The sequence below is a fragment of the Cyprinus carpio genome, chromosome B18, assembly GCF_018340385.1.
Source record: "Cyprinus carpio isolate SPL01 chromosome B18, ASM1834038v1, whole genome shotgun sequence".
Taxonomy (NCBI): Eukaryota; Metazoa; Chordata; class Actinopteri; order Cypriniformes; family Cyprinidae; genus Cyprinus; species Cyprinus carpio.
The window spans coordinates 24,783,932-24,802,408 of record NC_056614.1 but is presented as its reverse complement, the minus strand read 5'-3'; the positions used below and the strand labels follow the sequence as shown (position 1 = coordinate 24,802,408).

General features: G+C 33.4%; 1 protein-coding gene and 1 pseudogene across 1 annotated transcript; both read right to left on the bottom strand.

Moving 5' to 3' along the window:
• Positions 1 to 2,170: 2,170 nt before the first annotated feature.
• On the bottom strand, positions 2,171 to 8,057 carry LOC109072504 (pygopus homolog 1-like). Its single transcript, XM_042743626.1, has 2 exons — positions 8,042 to 8,057; positions 2,171 to 2,682 (listed from the first exon to the last, which is right to left on the bottom strand). The coding sequence occupies exons 1-2, from the start codon at positions 8,055 to 8,057 to the stop codon at positions 2,171 to 2,173; spliced, it is 528 nt and encodes a 175-aa protein (XP_042599560.1).
• LOC109072505 overlaps positions 6,707 to 18,477 on the bottom strand; it is a 31,222-nt pseudogene continuing 19,451 nt past the window's right edge.

Here is an 18,477-nt window from a genome sequence, read left to right as displayed (position 1 = left end):
CAAAACAAGGGGACCGTGTGACGTTACAACGGGCACATCCAAAACTGAACAACACGGATCTAACGGATTTAAAAATGATTCAAAGGAAAAAAACTTTTCATAAAAAAAAATCTGCATTTTGAGATGATATATGGGGTGAATCTCACTCCCAAAACATGTTCAGGTAATGCATCCACCCCGAGCTTTTTTCATAAACTTTTTAATCTAATGCAGTAATTAATTTTAAATTTTGTCCCACCCACCCTCCTAAGTATGCATTAAAATGTTTCATTCTTTCCTAAATCAATATTTTAACTGTACTTTTATTTATAATGTTTTTAAATTTAAATTTTTATTACTTTAATACTAAATGTACTCCGTATACTTTAATTTTAAGTATTTAATTTTAATTTGAATATTTAGATTTTAACATTTTATTAACAATTTAATTAAAATAATTTAATGTACATTTTTTAGTTTACTTCAATGTAATTTAATCTAATTTTCCTTTGGAGTGAATGATGACCTCCCCATGCTTTGGTTGTCTTGTTAGTCTGTATTTTTGATTTTTGGAGACCCACCTTCACAATGCAGCTACAACTCGTAAACTTGAAAACAGAAAGAACTATAACGATTTAAAAATTAACTTAATACAGCACATTGAAATATTTCTGCCTCATGCAGATTTGTTTTCGATACATTTTATACATTCACACACACACACACTAGTTCGTGTTTAATTGTCTTATTCATTGTACTTTCTTTGAGCTTTTTTAATGTTTATTTACTCTAATCAATATTTACTGTATTTTATTTTTTATTGTTTTAATTTAATTTAAAATTTAATTCATAATTAAAAATGTAAGTTAATTTAATATTTAATTTAATTTAAATGTTTTATTTAAATTGAATTTACATTTTTATTTAAAATTTAATTTAAATTTAATTTCAAATTTAATTAAAATTTTCATTTAAAATGTAATTTCATTTAAAATTTAATTTAATTTAAAATGTAATTTAACTTAAAATTTAATGTAAAATTTAATTTAAAATTAATTTAAAATTTCATTTAAAATGTAATTTAACTTAATTTTTTTTTTTGCTTTGGATTGTGTTTTGACATCTTTTGTTTTGTTTTTGTTTTTAGATTTTGTGAGATTCACCAATGAACATTGAGTCATAAAAATCAATGAATTTTAGGAGATAATTAATGATAATTTTGGTGGTGCACAAAGTGTTTATTGCTTATGTACAATGTATTTTTTTTGTGCATCTTTCATGCATCATGCCCAGATAAAGGCCTTCACTGTAAGCAAACCTCCTCAATCTTGGCCAAAATAGACCCAGTACAAGAAAGCAGGATATACAACAGCAAACTACAAAAGTATCAAGTGTTCTCCCATATCCAAGATTCAACTTGTTCTCTGGCTCTGTTAATTCAAGATTTTTACTTCATTTGATCATAAAACAAATCAGTCCGGCTCAAGCGCTTGTTGGAAAACAAAAAACAAAAAAAACAAAAAGAAAACAAAAAAAAAAACCCAAAAAAAAATCGCCCCCAATGGAGAGAATCGTGCAAACTCCAAATCGTAGAGAGACTCTATCACATCACGTCCAGAAGATTTGTCCGCTAAGACACTAACTACAAAAATATGCTTCCAGATGCTAGTACCCCTCAAACAGTTACACACAAGACCACTACAAAATGCAATATAAGTAAGTTACTCTAGAGATATATTTGGTGGTAATGAAGTAGTTATTTTAAATATGAATTGATCGGGATATACAAAGTCATGTGAACTGTGAAATGATCAGCATCTACAAAACCATAAATGAAGAAATGACAACAGGGCCCTAACTATGAGCACGAGAACGACTACTGCCACAACGGATAGAAAACACTGTGTTTACTCAGACGAAGACGTTCACATGAATCTTGTTAGTGCTCCTTCTGTTCACAACTTTATTATTGCTCAAAGCGCCGTTATTGCCGCCCCTGCGGGCGTCTGCGGATCGCGGTGACTTCTTCAAGGCTTCGTTGTTGGCGTGAAGGACACCGTTGAGTTTTTCGTTGATGCTTTTTGCATGTTTAGCTCTTTGTGTTTTGATTATTGTTTTCTTTATTGTTTTGTTTTTGCGAGGGGACTCTTTTTCATGTTTGGGTGTATGCGTGCTGGATTGGTTGTGGTTTTTATGTTGTTTTTGTGTTGTTTGGGGTGATTTGTGGTGATGGATTTCCCTCTGGACCGAAATCCGGACCACCTGGACTAGCTCTTTGGTTCAGATTGTGAAGATTGGCATGCTCTCCTGGACGTGGTCTGAAGTGCATGACGTTGTTGCTGCTGCTGCTAAGCGGCTGCCCGCAATTTGGGTTTTCACTGTAATTAAACCCTGGTGTCCGGTTGGAGCCCATGTGATTCTGGGAAAGCGGATGAGGCTGGTTTCGCATCTGGTAAGGAGCCCCGTATGGAGAAGGCATCCTGGGTGGCATTCTGGGCGGCCCATAGCCACTGAACCAATGCGGGTGGCCAATATAAGGGTTGGCATGAGGAAGAGGCTTCAGGGACGGCGAGCTGTAATCATCATCGAACGGATTGGAGGCTATTAAGTGATGCGCGCTCGGGTTTGGAGGCGGCGCATATTCAGACAGAGGAGAGAAGGATGGCGCCTGTTGAGAAAGAGACTTATTTTCACTCCTGAATGCTCATATGCATCTGACAAAGAGCATTATCTTGCAGCATTAATATGCATCTTTCTTTTCTTCTAGATATTCCTTGCAGCATTAATATGCATCTTTCTCGCTACTGGTCAAAACTTTTGGGTAGGCAAGAATATTTTTTTTTTTTTTTTTACTGTTTGATTTAGATTCTTGCTCACACCAAGAAATGCATATATTTGATCAAAAATATACGATAAAAACTGTAAAAGTGATATTATAATTTAAAACAGCTGTTTTCATATTGTGAACATCTGTTACTAACTGTAATTTATTTTTTGTGATGCGCAGCTGTATTTTCAGCCATCATTACTCCAGTCTTCGGTTTCACATGATCTTCAGAAATTATTCTAATATGAGATTTGCGGGCTTCGAGAAACAATTTATGGATTTATTATCATGTTTGAAAAACAGTTGTGTGCTGCACAATATTTTAGTGGAGTCCACATTTTTTTCCCAAAATTCAAAAGAACAGCATTTATTTTAAATAGAACTCTTTTGCAACACTGTTACTGTCACTTTTGATCAATTTAATGCATGATGAATAAAAGTAATAATTTCTTTTAGCGATAATCTTACAGACCCCAGACTTTTCAGCGGCGCTGTATGTATTTTGCAATAATATGTGTTATTTAAACTTTTAATCTACAATATTTATATAATAGTTTATATTATTTCTGTTGTTTCAAACGATTGGCAATGCATGTGGTAATATTGTGATTTATGTTGAAAACTTGTGTTGAAATGTCTATGGAGAAAACTAAAGGGAAAGTAAATTTGTTGTGTTTTTGTTTTGTGTCTTTTTTTTTGTTTGTTCATACAAAGAGGAGCAGGGGTTTTCCTAAAAAATCCAGCCCACCTTCACCTCCTGCAAAATCACAAACTCACTTCAAATAAATTTTATAATGTATTTTATTTAAACTTGAAACTTATAAGTTTTATGTCTATGAGAAGTGAATCGTGAATATAAGATATTCTTTTTAACATCCTCATATAATGGCTTGAGGAACAGTTTGACAGTTTCTTATTGAGTTTGGGTGGGACCTATAGAAGGACTCGTTTCTGTTTTTTGTTTTTTAAACATTTTTTAGATTTCTTTTTTGAGTTTTCATAAGTTGTTTTTCTTTGGTTTTTTTTAATTTTTTTTTTTTTTCTTGTGCATTTTTAAAGTGCATATCATTTATTTCATCATCTTTCACTAGTATACTAGCTGGATGTATATATGATGAAGTTGTTAGAATATTGTAGATATAAGTGTAAAAAAATATAAAATTTTGTTTTGCTGAATGTTGCAAAAATTTCACATTTCATCAAACATTAGTTTTCATTTATCTTGTGTGGCTGCAACACAGGGCACAGCTGCAAAATAATGCCAAAGACATATTTTATTTTGTTTTATTTAAAAATATTAAAGATTCATTAAATAAAAAAATAAAAAAAAATTTTTTTACAAATTATTTTGAAAAAATAAAAGTCAGAAATCTATCTATCATCTATCATCTATCATCTATCATTTCTCTAACAAAGCCACTTTCCTTTATCAACTTGCCTTATTTTTATTTGTATTTAAACTTTTTTTGTTGTGTTATTTTGCATATTTCTGCACTATAAATTGCACTACTCTATATCTTTATATACAAAATTGTATATGTGAGTGTGGCTTTTATATATACAGTATATATATATAAAAAAATGTAGTTTTTGAATAATAAAATATATAATATAAATGTGCTGTGTGCGTCAAACGTTAATTCTTTGATTAATATCGCATCCAAATAATAAGTGTGTTTACATTAGTGTGTGTGCTGTGTATACTTTTTTTGTATACACATACAATACACACACACGTGTTTTGAAAATATTTGTCTTTACATGTATATGTTCATATTCATATAATTTATATTATATATAAATATATTTAATATATAAACATTTTCTTAAATATACACATGCATGTGTATTTATATATACATAATAAATATACACAGTACACACACATTATGTAAACAAACACTTTTATTTTAGATGCTGACAGCACTTATATAAATACACGAAAACACATGAAAAAAGTCAACATTTTTATCATTCTAAATAAACAATCTTATTTGTGGTGGGGGTAACTTTTGTAAATGTATACTTTTTGGCATAAACATTACACCATATTGCTGAACAGAAAAAAAACTTCAGTAAACACATGGTACATGTATTTGGAATATTGACAAGTGGAATTTTATTTATTAAGAAATACATTCCGTTTTTAAGGCTTATAGATACATTTACTGCCGCAGTGTGATGGAAACCAAACCATCACTGCTTGAGGAGTTTACAAAGATCTCCTTCTTCCCTTCAGTTCAGACCAATTCAGAACAAACTACTTCAACAGAAGAATAATAGCAAAGAATTCAATTGAAAATCAAGACAGTTTAAGCAATGAATAAAGTGTAATGAAAGTGTAATGATATTATTTTGTTATTATTTATTGAGTATTTAAGGTGGATGGGTAAAAATGACCAGCAACCTGAGTTTTTCCCTAACAGAGGTCTTCAGCACACGCAGATGCTGAACATTTGACATGTTTTATGATGTTGCGTTTCTAATTCGCAAAGAAATCTGAAAAAACTGCATGGCATTACACTTGCACACACAAAGAAAAACCCCATGTGAAGTTAACAATTTAACACAACAATCAATATTGTTCTAAAACACTAAAGCATATTGAAATGTATATCAAAAACATCAATCCTGCCCTCAAACCTTGCTGAAAACAAGCCCAAGCTGGTCTCGGCCTGAAGACTTTTTAACTAGATCTTTGAAAAGACTGCAAGACCAGCGAAGACCTTTTCTTCAGCAGGAAAGTGAAACCAAATATTTAGTCAGTACTTTCACAAAATCCAGGGTAAATAATTTATCCCCTGTCGAAAAAACGAACAAAACACAATACAATAATTCTCCTCCAGTGAGAAAAGTTATGAAAGGAAACAAAACGCTGAAATCCATCCTCTTTGGTTTGCTTAAAAGTCATAAACGATTGACCGTGCAACACTGTTTTTGGTTTCCTGATGTCCTTTCGGTAAGCAGAAATCAATTCTACTCAGGAATAAAGCTTTGAAAATGACAAAACACATGCAAAAGAATCTACATTACTGCTCGGTGCAACGGCGACCACAGTCTTTGGTTTCAGGCTGTTTGCTTCGAAAAGAAAAATTCGAAACTGATTGTGTCTCTCTGATTGAAATACAACCAGTAATCAGTTTCCCCTGATTGAGAAGAATTTCAGCCGCATGGAATGCTAATATAATATAATATAATATCGCTTGCTCTCTCTGTATATAATTTTCATGCACAATAACATCCATGTTGAACTTGAAACTCCAGTGAGGGAAACTGATCACTGTGACATTTGATTTTAAGGAGATGAATCTCATAAAGCTGAAGAGTCAAGAAAATATCTGTCTAATATTTTACTTCAAATAAATTAAAAAAAAAATTATTTACTGCAGTGCCATAACTATTTGCATGACAATTAAACAATTATTTTATGATTTACATTTTAAAAATATAGTATATTTTATATCATGACAATTATTTTATAGCATGGCAGTTAAGCATGATATTGTTGTATGATGATTTACATTTAAAAAAATATTCTGTATCGTGACAATTATTTTATATCATGTCAAATAAGCAATTAATTTATGATTAGCATCAAAAAATATATTTTTTATGACAATTAAGCAATGAATTTATGATGATTTACATTAAAATATTTTTATATTAAATAATGTTCATTACAATTATTTTATATCTTGACAAATAAGCAATTAATTTATGATAATTACATTAAAGTTATTTTTAATATAATAAAATAAAGACATCATGGTAATACAAATTTGGGGTTGAAATGTGCTTAATTGTCATGCAAATAACAACACAATGTAAATAATCTAAATGGTCTTAAAATCAGCAGCTGTTGATTTTCTTTATGCACAGTTTTACTTCTTTTTTGTGTGTTGATTTTGGAGTGAAATATGACATGCATTCATGAGATTTGTAATGCTGAACTTCTGCATCTCCACCTCATCTGGTCTCCGGACATCAAGACGTCTCTGAGTTCTTTAAAGCAGCTCTTTTTTGGGGCGTTCGCCGGTCTCTGGGTGAAACATCTTTGGTTTGATTTACAGATAATCTCATTGTCATCGTATCATCCCAAAGACCAGCAAACCAGAAATAAGAAACGGAAGAGCAAACAGCTCTGCGGATGATGGTGTGTCACCGTTGCACGCTCAGCTGCGTGAAAAAACTACAAAACAAGACAAGTGCTACACTCATGTTCCTAAATCTAAAACAGCATCCACTATCTCAAAGCACTAAAGTAACTAAAATGCGTACTCAGTAGTAGTACATATACTGTATGTCGAGAAAAATAGATATCTTTGGAGGCAAAAAGCTTTCCTGATCGTTCAGATTTGATTATTATTTTTGGTTTTCAGAACATTCACTCGGACTCGAATCAATCTCTCATCTGCAGCTCTTCACACATTAAGGCCATTGTTTAAAGCTATCGGTTCTGCCGAACTAAGAAACACTCAGCATTTTTGGTTACTTCATACTCAAAAGAAGAAATAAACTACAGAAGAAGAAATCCATCTCCACAACAGAGCTAAAACACACATTCAGCACGGGTCAAGCGCCCGGAAAAAACCCTGTCCATCAAACCATGTCACTGTACAAAACACATGGCTTTCAAATCATCCCTGAGACAAAGAAATCAAACACAGCTGCTGCTAAAAATCAAAAGGTAAAACGAGGTAGTATAAAACAGGGACTATAAGAGCAAAAATATGACACACATTCATACGGCAGACCTGAGAAATCTAACGTGGCCTGAAGTGGAGTCGCAAATAAATCATATGTAAACATCAGAGTAAAACATTTAACTGAAAGTTTTAACGTTTATGAACCTGAGGTAGGTAAAAAACACTGATGCAATGAGCCGGGTAGCTCCGCCCACTGTGAACTCCTATTGGTCCGAAGTCCTGCATATTAAACAGCAACTATGTTCTGATTGGCTGCGATTGCGCCACACGGCAGGACCTTTGCACTCTCATACTTCAGGATTAAACAAACAGACAAACAACACTGTGGAGTGTATAAGCGGACATTAAACACTTAAAGACAAACTGAGGTAGATTAGGAAGTCAAGAGAGGCTCTTCCGCTCTCTCTCCCTGAGGTTACGTCCGAAAACGTGACATTCACGTCATTTTTTAACACATTCATGGTGGGTGAGGTTCTAGTTTCTTTCAGACACACAATGGTTTATAAAAGAGAGAAACAAATACATTCACCGAGAAAAAGGGCCATGTGGACGTCTCGGGTCGTCCAGCACTGCTCAGTAGTCCGTTTAAGCAGAAGGGGGCGCCAGAGAGCACAAGGTTTTTTTTTTTTTGCTAAACAGGATGTGGCTCCATCATTTCCTGTTTCTGAAGTGTCGTTTCCGTCATTAGGATCACGTGGGGATGCAGCTCTTTCTCTGTACACTCGTGGACGGGCGTTTCGTCCGACGCTTCGCTCTCCTCGCCCTGCAGGGAGGCCGGGCGGCTGCCGGCACCCAGAGACAGGTTAGTCGCCTCGGTGTCGTCGTGAGAGTAGCGTCCCGAGTCGCCCGTCTCGTAGCTGCCCTCGCTGGAATGAGAGCCCTCGCTGTCGCCCCCCGGTGGCCCAAACAGGCCGTGCAGAGAGGACGGCGGGTGTTGAGGAGAGGTTTCTGTGTAACACAGCAGGGTGGTGCCATGATGATAGGAATAAGATGGACTGGAGACCCTCTTCACATCCTGACAGAGGCAGAAAACCCCAGTAAACAACAGAGAAAGAAGAGTTAAGAGACATGCTGTATATGGGTGAATCCATAAATAATGTTATATTTCATCCCAAAATCACAACGAAACAGACACACAATTATATTTCACTTAAAAATTAAGAAAACTAACTTTTTTCGTATCAGTTGTTTTTACATTGTGACATTAAGAAATTTGGTAATTTCTCTAAATTTCTCAGTAATGTTATGTTAAAAAAAGATACACGTAAACAAAAAACAAGACATTACTATTTAATAATATATTCTTATTAAAATAAATGATTTCAATAAACAGTGTCCTTTTAGTATATTTACTGAATTATTTATATAATATAATAGTATGTATCAATATTTCTTTTTTTTATATACATTTTATTATTTTATCATTATTATTATCTGTTGTTGATTTTTTACCTTTTGATTTAGCTTTAATATATTTTTGTTTCAGTTTTGTTAATTGTAGTACTTCAACCTTTTTTATTATTGTTTGTTGCCAAGGCATAATTTCAATATTTTATATTTTTTTTTTATAATTTTTACTTTTTTTTTTTTAAATAGTTTTAGCTTACAATAACAACACAAAATATTAATCATGGGAGTATTTACCACCTTTAATTTAAACTCATTTATAATAATAATAATAAAAATAATAATAATAATAATAATAATAATAATAATAATAATAATAATAATAATAAATTGTTTATTATGATAATGTCACAATGTCACCCAAAGTGACTTACAAATGAGGACAATAGAAGCAATCAAAATCAACAAAAGAGCATTTTATTAAAAATTAAAAGCATTATTTTGAGTATTTTTTCCCTCATTTTGATGTTAGGTTATGGTTCTGTCTGACCGTTTCTTTAATAATCCTCTCTGAAAGTAAGCGGTTTCATACCTTCTTATCTCTCTTAAAGAAGTTCCATCTCTTTCTTTTCTTCTTCTCAGTGGTGGGCTTCACTGGTCCATAGCTGTTAATGATCAGATTTGTTCCGCCCTAAAAGAGTAAAACACAATCATCAGAGCACTGTTTCCACAAAAGACACACACACACACACACACACACACACAAAAGGTATTTTTAGGCAGGAATGTGTCATTTTAAACATGCCTTTGCATCTATGAAATGATCCCTCATCATGGGCATCATCACCTCCACACTCTCTGCTTGACTCTGATTGGCCAGACGGACAGCAGTGGGCGGAGTCTGTCCTCCTGCTTGTCTGATGGATTTGTTAGTGGAAGATTGCCTGTGTCATGAATAATGCAGGTCAGTCATGGATTCATCATGGAAACACTCAATTAACTGACATTCGAGGATGCATTTGTAATTACTTTGATATATAGCCCAAGTAATGTGCAATAATTAGCGAGAAAATATCTATTGGTTGGAAGCAGTGTTATGTTTACGATTATAGTATTTATTTATAATTTGAATATTTTGTATTTCATTCATATTTCAGCTTTATCTGAATGACTGAAAATGAGTTTAGTTGACTAGTTTTAGTGATCTCTTACCTGGTTTTGCTCCTGCAGGCCAGTATGAGGATGCAGATGATAATGCAGGTGAAAGCGATGCACACGCCCACCACTATCCCCGTCATCGACCTCTGATCCAGGTGATAGAAACTATCAGAAAACGCTGCAGACGGAGCAAAAAAACAGTATGAAGATGATGCCATGGCTTGCATTGTGTGGATTTTCACATGAATGGCATGTAAGAAAATGCAATGCATTTTAACATCATCTCCCTGCTTAAAGAGGGCACTGCATGACTGGAAAGCTTCTGTTATTCACCTGTGCCGTGGGCGGAGCCGTGTGCTCGGGGGGCGTGTCCGTCTGTAGCCACGGTCAGTTCGACAGCAGGTGAGAACGGCCCGTCTCCCATCTGATTGGACGCTGAGACCTTCACCAGGTACACCTGACCGGACTGAAGATTCTCCAGCAGGGCCATCGTGACGCTCCCTGACAACGAGCGTGACATCATTAGCCGAGAATAAATATATACGCTTATGAATTATTTATCGTAAGACTCGAAAAATACTTTGACCTTCTGGGAAAATACTGTTTGTGCTGTTTTGTTAAAAAAACTTTTATATCTATTCATTAACTGTGTGAATCTCAAAGTCAAAAATATAAATAAATGCATACTTTGCATTAAGATTATTTAGATTTTAGTCCAGAGATGCTCAAACTGCACGCCAAAGTTGGCCCATAGAGACCATTGATTTGGCCAAATCTCAAAAAACAATTAATTAAATGAATGCATTTGCAAATACTTTGAATATACAAGCCAATAACTTGCTATAATTATTAAGAAAACAGTCCACTGGTGGGCAGCAGTGTTATTTTAGTATTGTGAATTAGTTTTTATTTTTATATTTTCAGATTTCATTTTAATTTTGTTTTATATTTTAATAATGTTGTGTGATGTGTCTTTGCCATTGTTATTAGTTTTCATATTTCTGTTTAGCTTTTTTATTTTTATTTCAGTTTTAATTTGAGTAATTTTAGAACTTCAGCTTTTATTTAGTTAGTTGCCTAGGCAACTGAAGCATATATTTCTAATGTATCTTTTTGCTTTAACATTTTTTTTTGCATAGAAATATAGAGAATATAAGTGAATTTCATTTTGAAAATGTAAATTTTAATATGCAACAATATTTTTATATGCAGCATTTAATTTAATGCAACGTTTACTTTTTGTCCACAGCAATTAAAATCAGCTTATATTAAATTCAGCATAACAAACGTTACTATGATGGACTGTATAGACATTTATGAAGTCTAAATATATAAAATATGAGAATTATATATTTTTGCATTACATTATTAAAAATTGCATTTACATTTATGCTAAATATAATTTATTTTGATTTTGAACTGAAATATGACACAGTCATGTTCTTGGCCAGTTTTTTACTGCCTGTCTTTTTAATCTTCATGTGACGGCACAGGATCAGAGTTTGACTGCAAACCGCGGTGGTTATTTTTGAGCGGCAGATTCAGGGTGTCGAGGGTTAAAAGTCAAAGGTTTAGAGACCAGTCTCTTTGCAGTACCACCCAAAACCTCCTGAGCCAGCAGCACATCTCTACAGCCGTATCCACTGAACCGCAGTGTGATTTAGACCCAATGCACACTGAGCTGTTCTCATGAGAGCCGTTTTAGCACATAGTGAAATGTTCGATTTCAATTCAAGTTCATTTGATTTCAATTCAAGTTCAAAACTGCTTTATGGCTTTTTTTAAACAGTTTTAGTTATTTTAGTAGCTTAAGTAATTAGTGAGATTTTCTCATGAGATATATATATATAATATATATATATATATATATATTTATTTATTTATTTATATTTTTTAATGGTTTTTAAGTTTTAGTTAACTATAATGACCCTGGTTTATTTTATGTTATTTTATTTTATGGATTAATGTCCATATGGCAGTAATAGACAGCTATAAAATAATGAAAAAAGATAATACAGTATTATATTATTATAAAATAATAATACAGTATACACACACACACATATAATTATTATTATTTATAATAATAATAATAATAATAATAATAATAATAATAAAATAACAATTAAAAGTGCAGCCAAAATCAGCCCTGTCCATTTTTCAGCTCTAATACAAAAAAAAGTCATATCTGAAATACTAAGATGTGTGACACACATAATTTATTTTAAAAAGTTATTTTTGCATCGCTGAGATACTGTTATAGTTTTATTAATATAATGGCTTAGTTCTTATTTGATCTTTTCCATTTTCAATTTAGTTTTACTTAAAGTTTTAGTAATTTCGTTGTGCATTTTTGTCATTTTTATTTATTTACTTAAATATATCTCTATGGTTTTATGTTAATTTCAGTTTTTGATATTTTAGTACAATCAAGATAAACTACATGAAAATGAAAAATGTTGCACTGGCAACCAGCTGAAATAAAATAACTTATATATAATTTCAGTTAACGGTTGCTTTATTTCAAGTGAAGAAATGAGTTCATGGCACACTCACCTTCTCTCTGCAGGATCAGCCACTCTCCGGCGGCCCAGGCTCGGCGTGATGCGTACAGGATGGTGTAACGAGTCACAGCGATGTTGAGCTCGTCAGGCGGTTTCCATGACACCAGCGCCGTACCTCCCTCAATCAGAGTGACTTTCACTCCTACAGGAGCTCGAGTGGGAGCTGATCGGAGCACAGACAGACAAACAGACACCTGTCAATCAAAACCACTCAGTGCTTCACAATGGAGACAGAAGCCTCTTCAGTTCTCTTTTCTGCATTCAGAATGCTTCATTAATACATTAGCTTGCTCTTATAACTTCTCATTTTAGGTAATTCTGGATAAACTATTCCAATCACAACACAGATGTATTCTGTTACATTGTCATATACTGTCATTCTTATTCTATAATATTTATGTATTATTTTTTAGTGTATATTATATTTATGTATGATTATTATTTTTTGTTTGATCGCATCCAAAATAAAGTTTTTGTTTACATACTATATGTGTGTGTACTGTGTATATTTATATTTTTTATTTTATTTATTAATAATGAATGTTAATTTTTCATATTATGTTATGTTTATCGTACATATGCATGTAAATACATGTAAATATTTTCAAAATATATAAAGTATGTGTGTGTGTGTGTGTGTGTGTGTGTGTGTGTGTGTGTGTGTGTTTATATATACGTAATATATATACAAAGTACACACATATTATGTAAACAAAAACTTTTTTTTATATGCGATTCATCATTGGACAGCACTAATACACACACACACACACACACATAAAAAAATGATATATATATGTGGAATATGGAAGAACTACGTATATGGAATAACTATTTAAAAAAAGCAATAAGCCCCATGAAGCCGTGGTTTACAGTGAATTTATAACAGAATGTGAATGTTATAAATTCACTGTAAACCATGGCTTTTTGGGGCTTATTGCTTTAATGTACTGTATATAAAGTAGATATATTGACCTTCAGGTAGTGTGTTCTGGTAAACCACAGGACTCCAGGGACTGGACAGCTGGTCCACATGAAGACGAACTGCAAACTCATAATTGGTGTTCGGGTCCAAATCAGTGACCATCAGACTCTGGGCCGCGCTGCTGGAACACACACATATTAGAGGACGAGCATCACAATCTGTGTGTGTGTGTGTGTCAGTAACACTCACGTCTGCAGGTACAGCACCAGCGAGGCGTTCTGCAGTCCCACCGGGTTACAGCGCACCGTGTAGTTGACCGTCTGTCCGCCGGTGAAAGCGGGTCGGGCCCAGTGCAGGAACACAGAGGAGGAGGAGTTACTGCGGGCGTAAATGTGATGAGGCGGCGGAGGGGGCGGGACCAGACGATCACGGACCGCTGCAAACAATCACATATAAAAATGTGTTTCAATGACATATTCACTTCAATCTTTTTTAGACTACAGACTTTTTAAAAAAAAATGATTCTGAATCCTAACCCTAACCCTATATTCTCACCAAGTCTGCATTTATTGGATTAAAAAAATACAGTAAAAACAGTAATATGGTGAAATATTTTTACAAGTTCAAATAAGTGTTTTCTATGCGAATATCTGTGAAACTGTAATTTATTTCTGTGATCAAAGCTGTATTTTCAGCATCATTATTCCAGTTTTCAGTATCACATGATCTTTTGGAAATCATTTGAATATTTGATGCTCATGAAACATTTCTTATTATTATTAATGTTGAAAACAGTTGTTCTGCTTCATATTTTTGTGGAAACCGTGATATATTTTATTTTTCAGGACTCTTTGATGAATTGAAAGTTTAAAAAAAACAGCTTTTATAATAGAAATCTTTTGTAACATGACAAAAGTCTTTTTGTATCTCATTTTTCTCAATGTAATGCATCCATTTATATATTTATATATTTGTTTGTATGTATTTTTTCATGCAGTAAAAATCTAAAATACGCATTTTATTTGTATTTTTTTCTTTATATCTTGCATTTATTTGTGTTTAAATGTGCATGCATTTGACAATGCATTGTTTGTAAAACCTAACTACCATTTGAAACTTGAACCTACATAATTTTTTTGAACAACGTTTGTAACTTAAACCAAGAATATGCTCTAGAAGTGTGTGTTGTGTGTGGCAGCTGAACTCACAAACACATCCCGGTGTGCTGATGGTCTGGTCCGCCTGGTATCCTTCACCCATCAAACTATAGGCCAAGAGTTTCACATGGTACTTTTTTCTTGGATCTACAATAAAGAAATACAAGAACAAAAAAAAAACAATCAAGTTTATAATCTGTTTCTGCTGGATTTAGAATGGGTTAATGGGGTGTTCACACATACAGCAACAAATCAACAGAAATTAGCTTCTTTTTTTTTAACAATGCATGAGAAGCCGTGTCAGAAATGATCAGCAATTCTAAGTTGATCCATGCACTGATGCATTGCTGATCGTTCAGCTTGTTCATGAAATGATGCATGATGTGTGCTGCTACTGATACACATCTTTAGTAGCAACAGTACAGATTTGTGACCCTGGACCACAAAACCAGTCATAAGGGTCCATTTTTGGAAATTGAGATTTATACATCATCTGAAAGCTGAATAAATCATCTTTCCATTAATGTATGGTTTGTTAGGAGGACAATATTTGGCGGAGATACAACTATTTGAAAATCTGGAATCTGAGGGGGCAAAAAAAATCTAAATATTGAGAAAATCATCTTTAAAGTTGTTCAAATGAAGTTCTTAGCAATGCATATTACTAATCAAAAATTAAGTTTTGATATATTTACAGTAGGAGATTTACAGAATATCTTCATGGCACATGATCTTTACTTAATATCCTAATGATTTTTGGCATAAAAGAAAAATTGATAATTTTGACCCATACAATGTATTTTTGGCTACTGCTACAAATATACCCCAGAGACTTAACACTGCTTTTGTGCTGCAGGGACACATCTGTCAAATTAGTAAGGCATCTTATTTCTCCCTGTAATGCATGTATTCTGTGATCAGATCTTCAAAAGCTTTAGTCTGATTATGTGTGAGTGGGGCATAAGAGAACATGTGTGTGTGTGTGTGTAGCACGTGTGTCTAATCATTAGCAGATGCCCTGAGCTGGAGGTGCTGGTCAGTGAGTTTGTGGTCGATCCTCCTGCTGCTCAACACAAAAGACGAGTGTCCATCCCCCGTCATCCATCTGCTCCAGCCCCTCACCGACTGACCACTGACCAGCGGACCACAGAGGTTAAATCAGAGACCCAAAGGCCATGGGAAGCACACACAGAGAGGTCAGTCACGTGACCGAAACCACGACCTCAACGATCATAAAGAGACCTCGGACTGACTGAAAAATTGATAACTGATCAGAACCTGATCATCTGGGCTCATCATATATTCAAATGAAAATCATAGGAAAGCGTTATTAAAAATTGCACTCTAAAAGTTGCTGTCCAATTGTTTTCCATGACCTCTGTCAGGTAAACCACTAACACAACACATCATCTTAAACATCCTGATAAACATGCTAATATGCACATATTAAAATCTAAAAAAAAAAAAAAAGTATTTATTGTTTATAATGATTTTATTTATAAATATATATTAAATGATTTTAGAGTGACACATCAGCAACAACCGCAGCTTCTGAAGTTTGAAGATTTTAGCTGCTGAATATTTAGTAGCAATGTATTGACTTTGGCCACATGGTGGCGCTACACAACACACAGATTCAATACTGACGTCACTGAATGTGTTCTGAGTGTCTGTAATTGTGTAGTTGACAAATAACATGGACATGAATGTTTTTCAACATCAAGACATAAGGGTTAAAATGTACATTAACACTAATATAGTACATAAATATCTAAAGTGTATATTTGTGATTATAAATTATATGATAAATCAATTATTTAATATTATTTAATTTAAATCATTTAATTTGGATTAGATTTTTTATTTTCAGTTTCCACGTTAATTTTAAGTTTTATTAAAATTTTGTGTTACGTATCATTTTTATTAGTTTATTTTTCAATATGCCTATATAGTTTTATTAATTTTATTTATTTGTCTTAGTTTTAGATATTTTAGTTCTTCAAGTTTAACTAAACAAAAATGAGAAATGTTTCCTTGGCAACTAGTGGAAAGAAAATAGTTTGTTTTGTTTATATTTAATTCTAATATCATAATATTTCAGCTAACATTTATTTTATTTCAAGTAACAAACATGTTTTTATGGTTTTACTTTTCTTCAGTATAATAACTTTTATTTTGAATACGTTTTTTTTTTTATATTTTCAGTTTTAATTTGAATTTTAGTTTAAGTTGCAGTAGTTTTGTTATGTGCTATGGTCATTTTTATTAGTCTGCTTTTTATACATTTCTATTTTATTTTATTTTTTTATTTTTATTTTTTTTTACTTCAGTTTTACTTCAACATTTTATTTCAGTTAGTTGGCCAACTTCAGAAAGTTTTTCATCTAGTATTTATTTTTTATTTTCATCTAATATTTTTATTTTTATTTTATTTTTACAGGTTTATTTTTTAAGTACCGAAAATGTGTTTCAATAGAACAACACAGTCATGAGTTAATCTGAGGTCAAGAAAACTGAATGCGTAATAAACAAACAAGTGACGCTGACTGCCTTATTACTGTTAGAGAGAAAACAATGAGTGCGCTGATAAACTATGATCAGATCGAGGGTTAAAGGCCTAGATATGGATCTCAGACAGATGAAGCATTAGATGAGCGCTGATACGGGCAGAACGTGTGGTGAACAGACCACTATCAGTCAGACTGATCGATGCACACAGATGACATCACAGCCACCGAGATCTGGATCTATAGAGCATGCACCCAGCAGTCCTGTCCTGATTGGACGGTTTGGTAAACAGTGTGTGGCATTGAGATCCACAGCTCTGAAGAGGCTCCGTGGAGCCAGTCAGGGGTCAAGGTTCACACACACAGATAAAACTCCTCAGGAATCTGGAGTCAGAGGTCAGGCACACAAGTCAGGACTCTTTCTCCAGGCCATCAGCATTCAGAGAGAGATAAAGAAAGTATTCGGATGGGGAATGACACACAAAACTCACTTTAAATCGCATGGAGAGTCCACAAACAATAGCTAGGGGGTAAAAAAGAAAATAAATTTGAAGTAATAAATAAATGGAAATATATGTTATGGTGCCTTGGAAGTCTGTCTGAAACCAAAAGTTATCAAAATGCTACTTTGTTAAGTCACTGACATTCAGTTTGATACACAGCCAATGCAAAAGAGCACGTACTCCTCGAACCCTAAACCACCCTAAACAACAGCCTTCCTCCGGTACAATAGCCTTCAGATATGAGCCACACACTGAGAGAGGGGGACCTCTGACCTCTGACCTCTGACATGGAATCTGGGCAAGTCAAATCCTGTCGAGAGGTTCGGGAAGCAGCATACTAGAAAACCAGCGAGAGCTTAGAAAGGTGTCTTACCTCACTATAATGAAACGGAAACGTTGATGTATTTCAAACTGATATTATAGAATGTAAAATAATATTTTGATATGATTGATTTTGCTTAGGCCACAGCCCCCTGCAATACCTCTGTGTTTGAGGTTTGATCACATCACTAGCACTAACTATGAGCAATAGTAGTAATAGTGATAAACATCAGCAAGAACCGTTAATGAACAGCTATAGTTCTGAAGTGTATTATTTCTGAGTGTCCTCAGAGTCATAAAGTATGAAGACATCAGGAAATATATACAAATATCTATAAAATGTCTACAAAAACTACAAATATAAACTACATTTTTAGTTACTGGCAAAGAAAAAAGAAAATTATATATATATATTTTTAATATCCACAACAATAAACCAGATTTTTAGCATTTCTAGCAAGAGTGTGCGTAAGACTCCTGAAA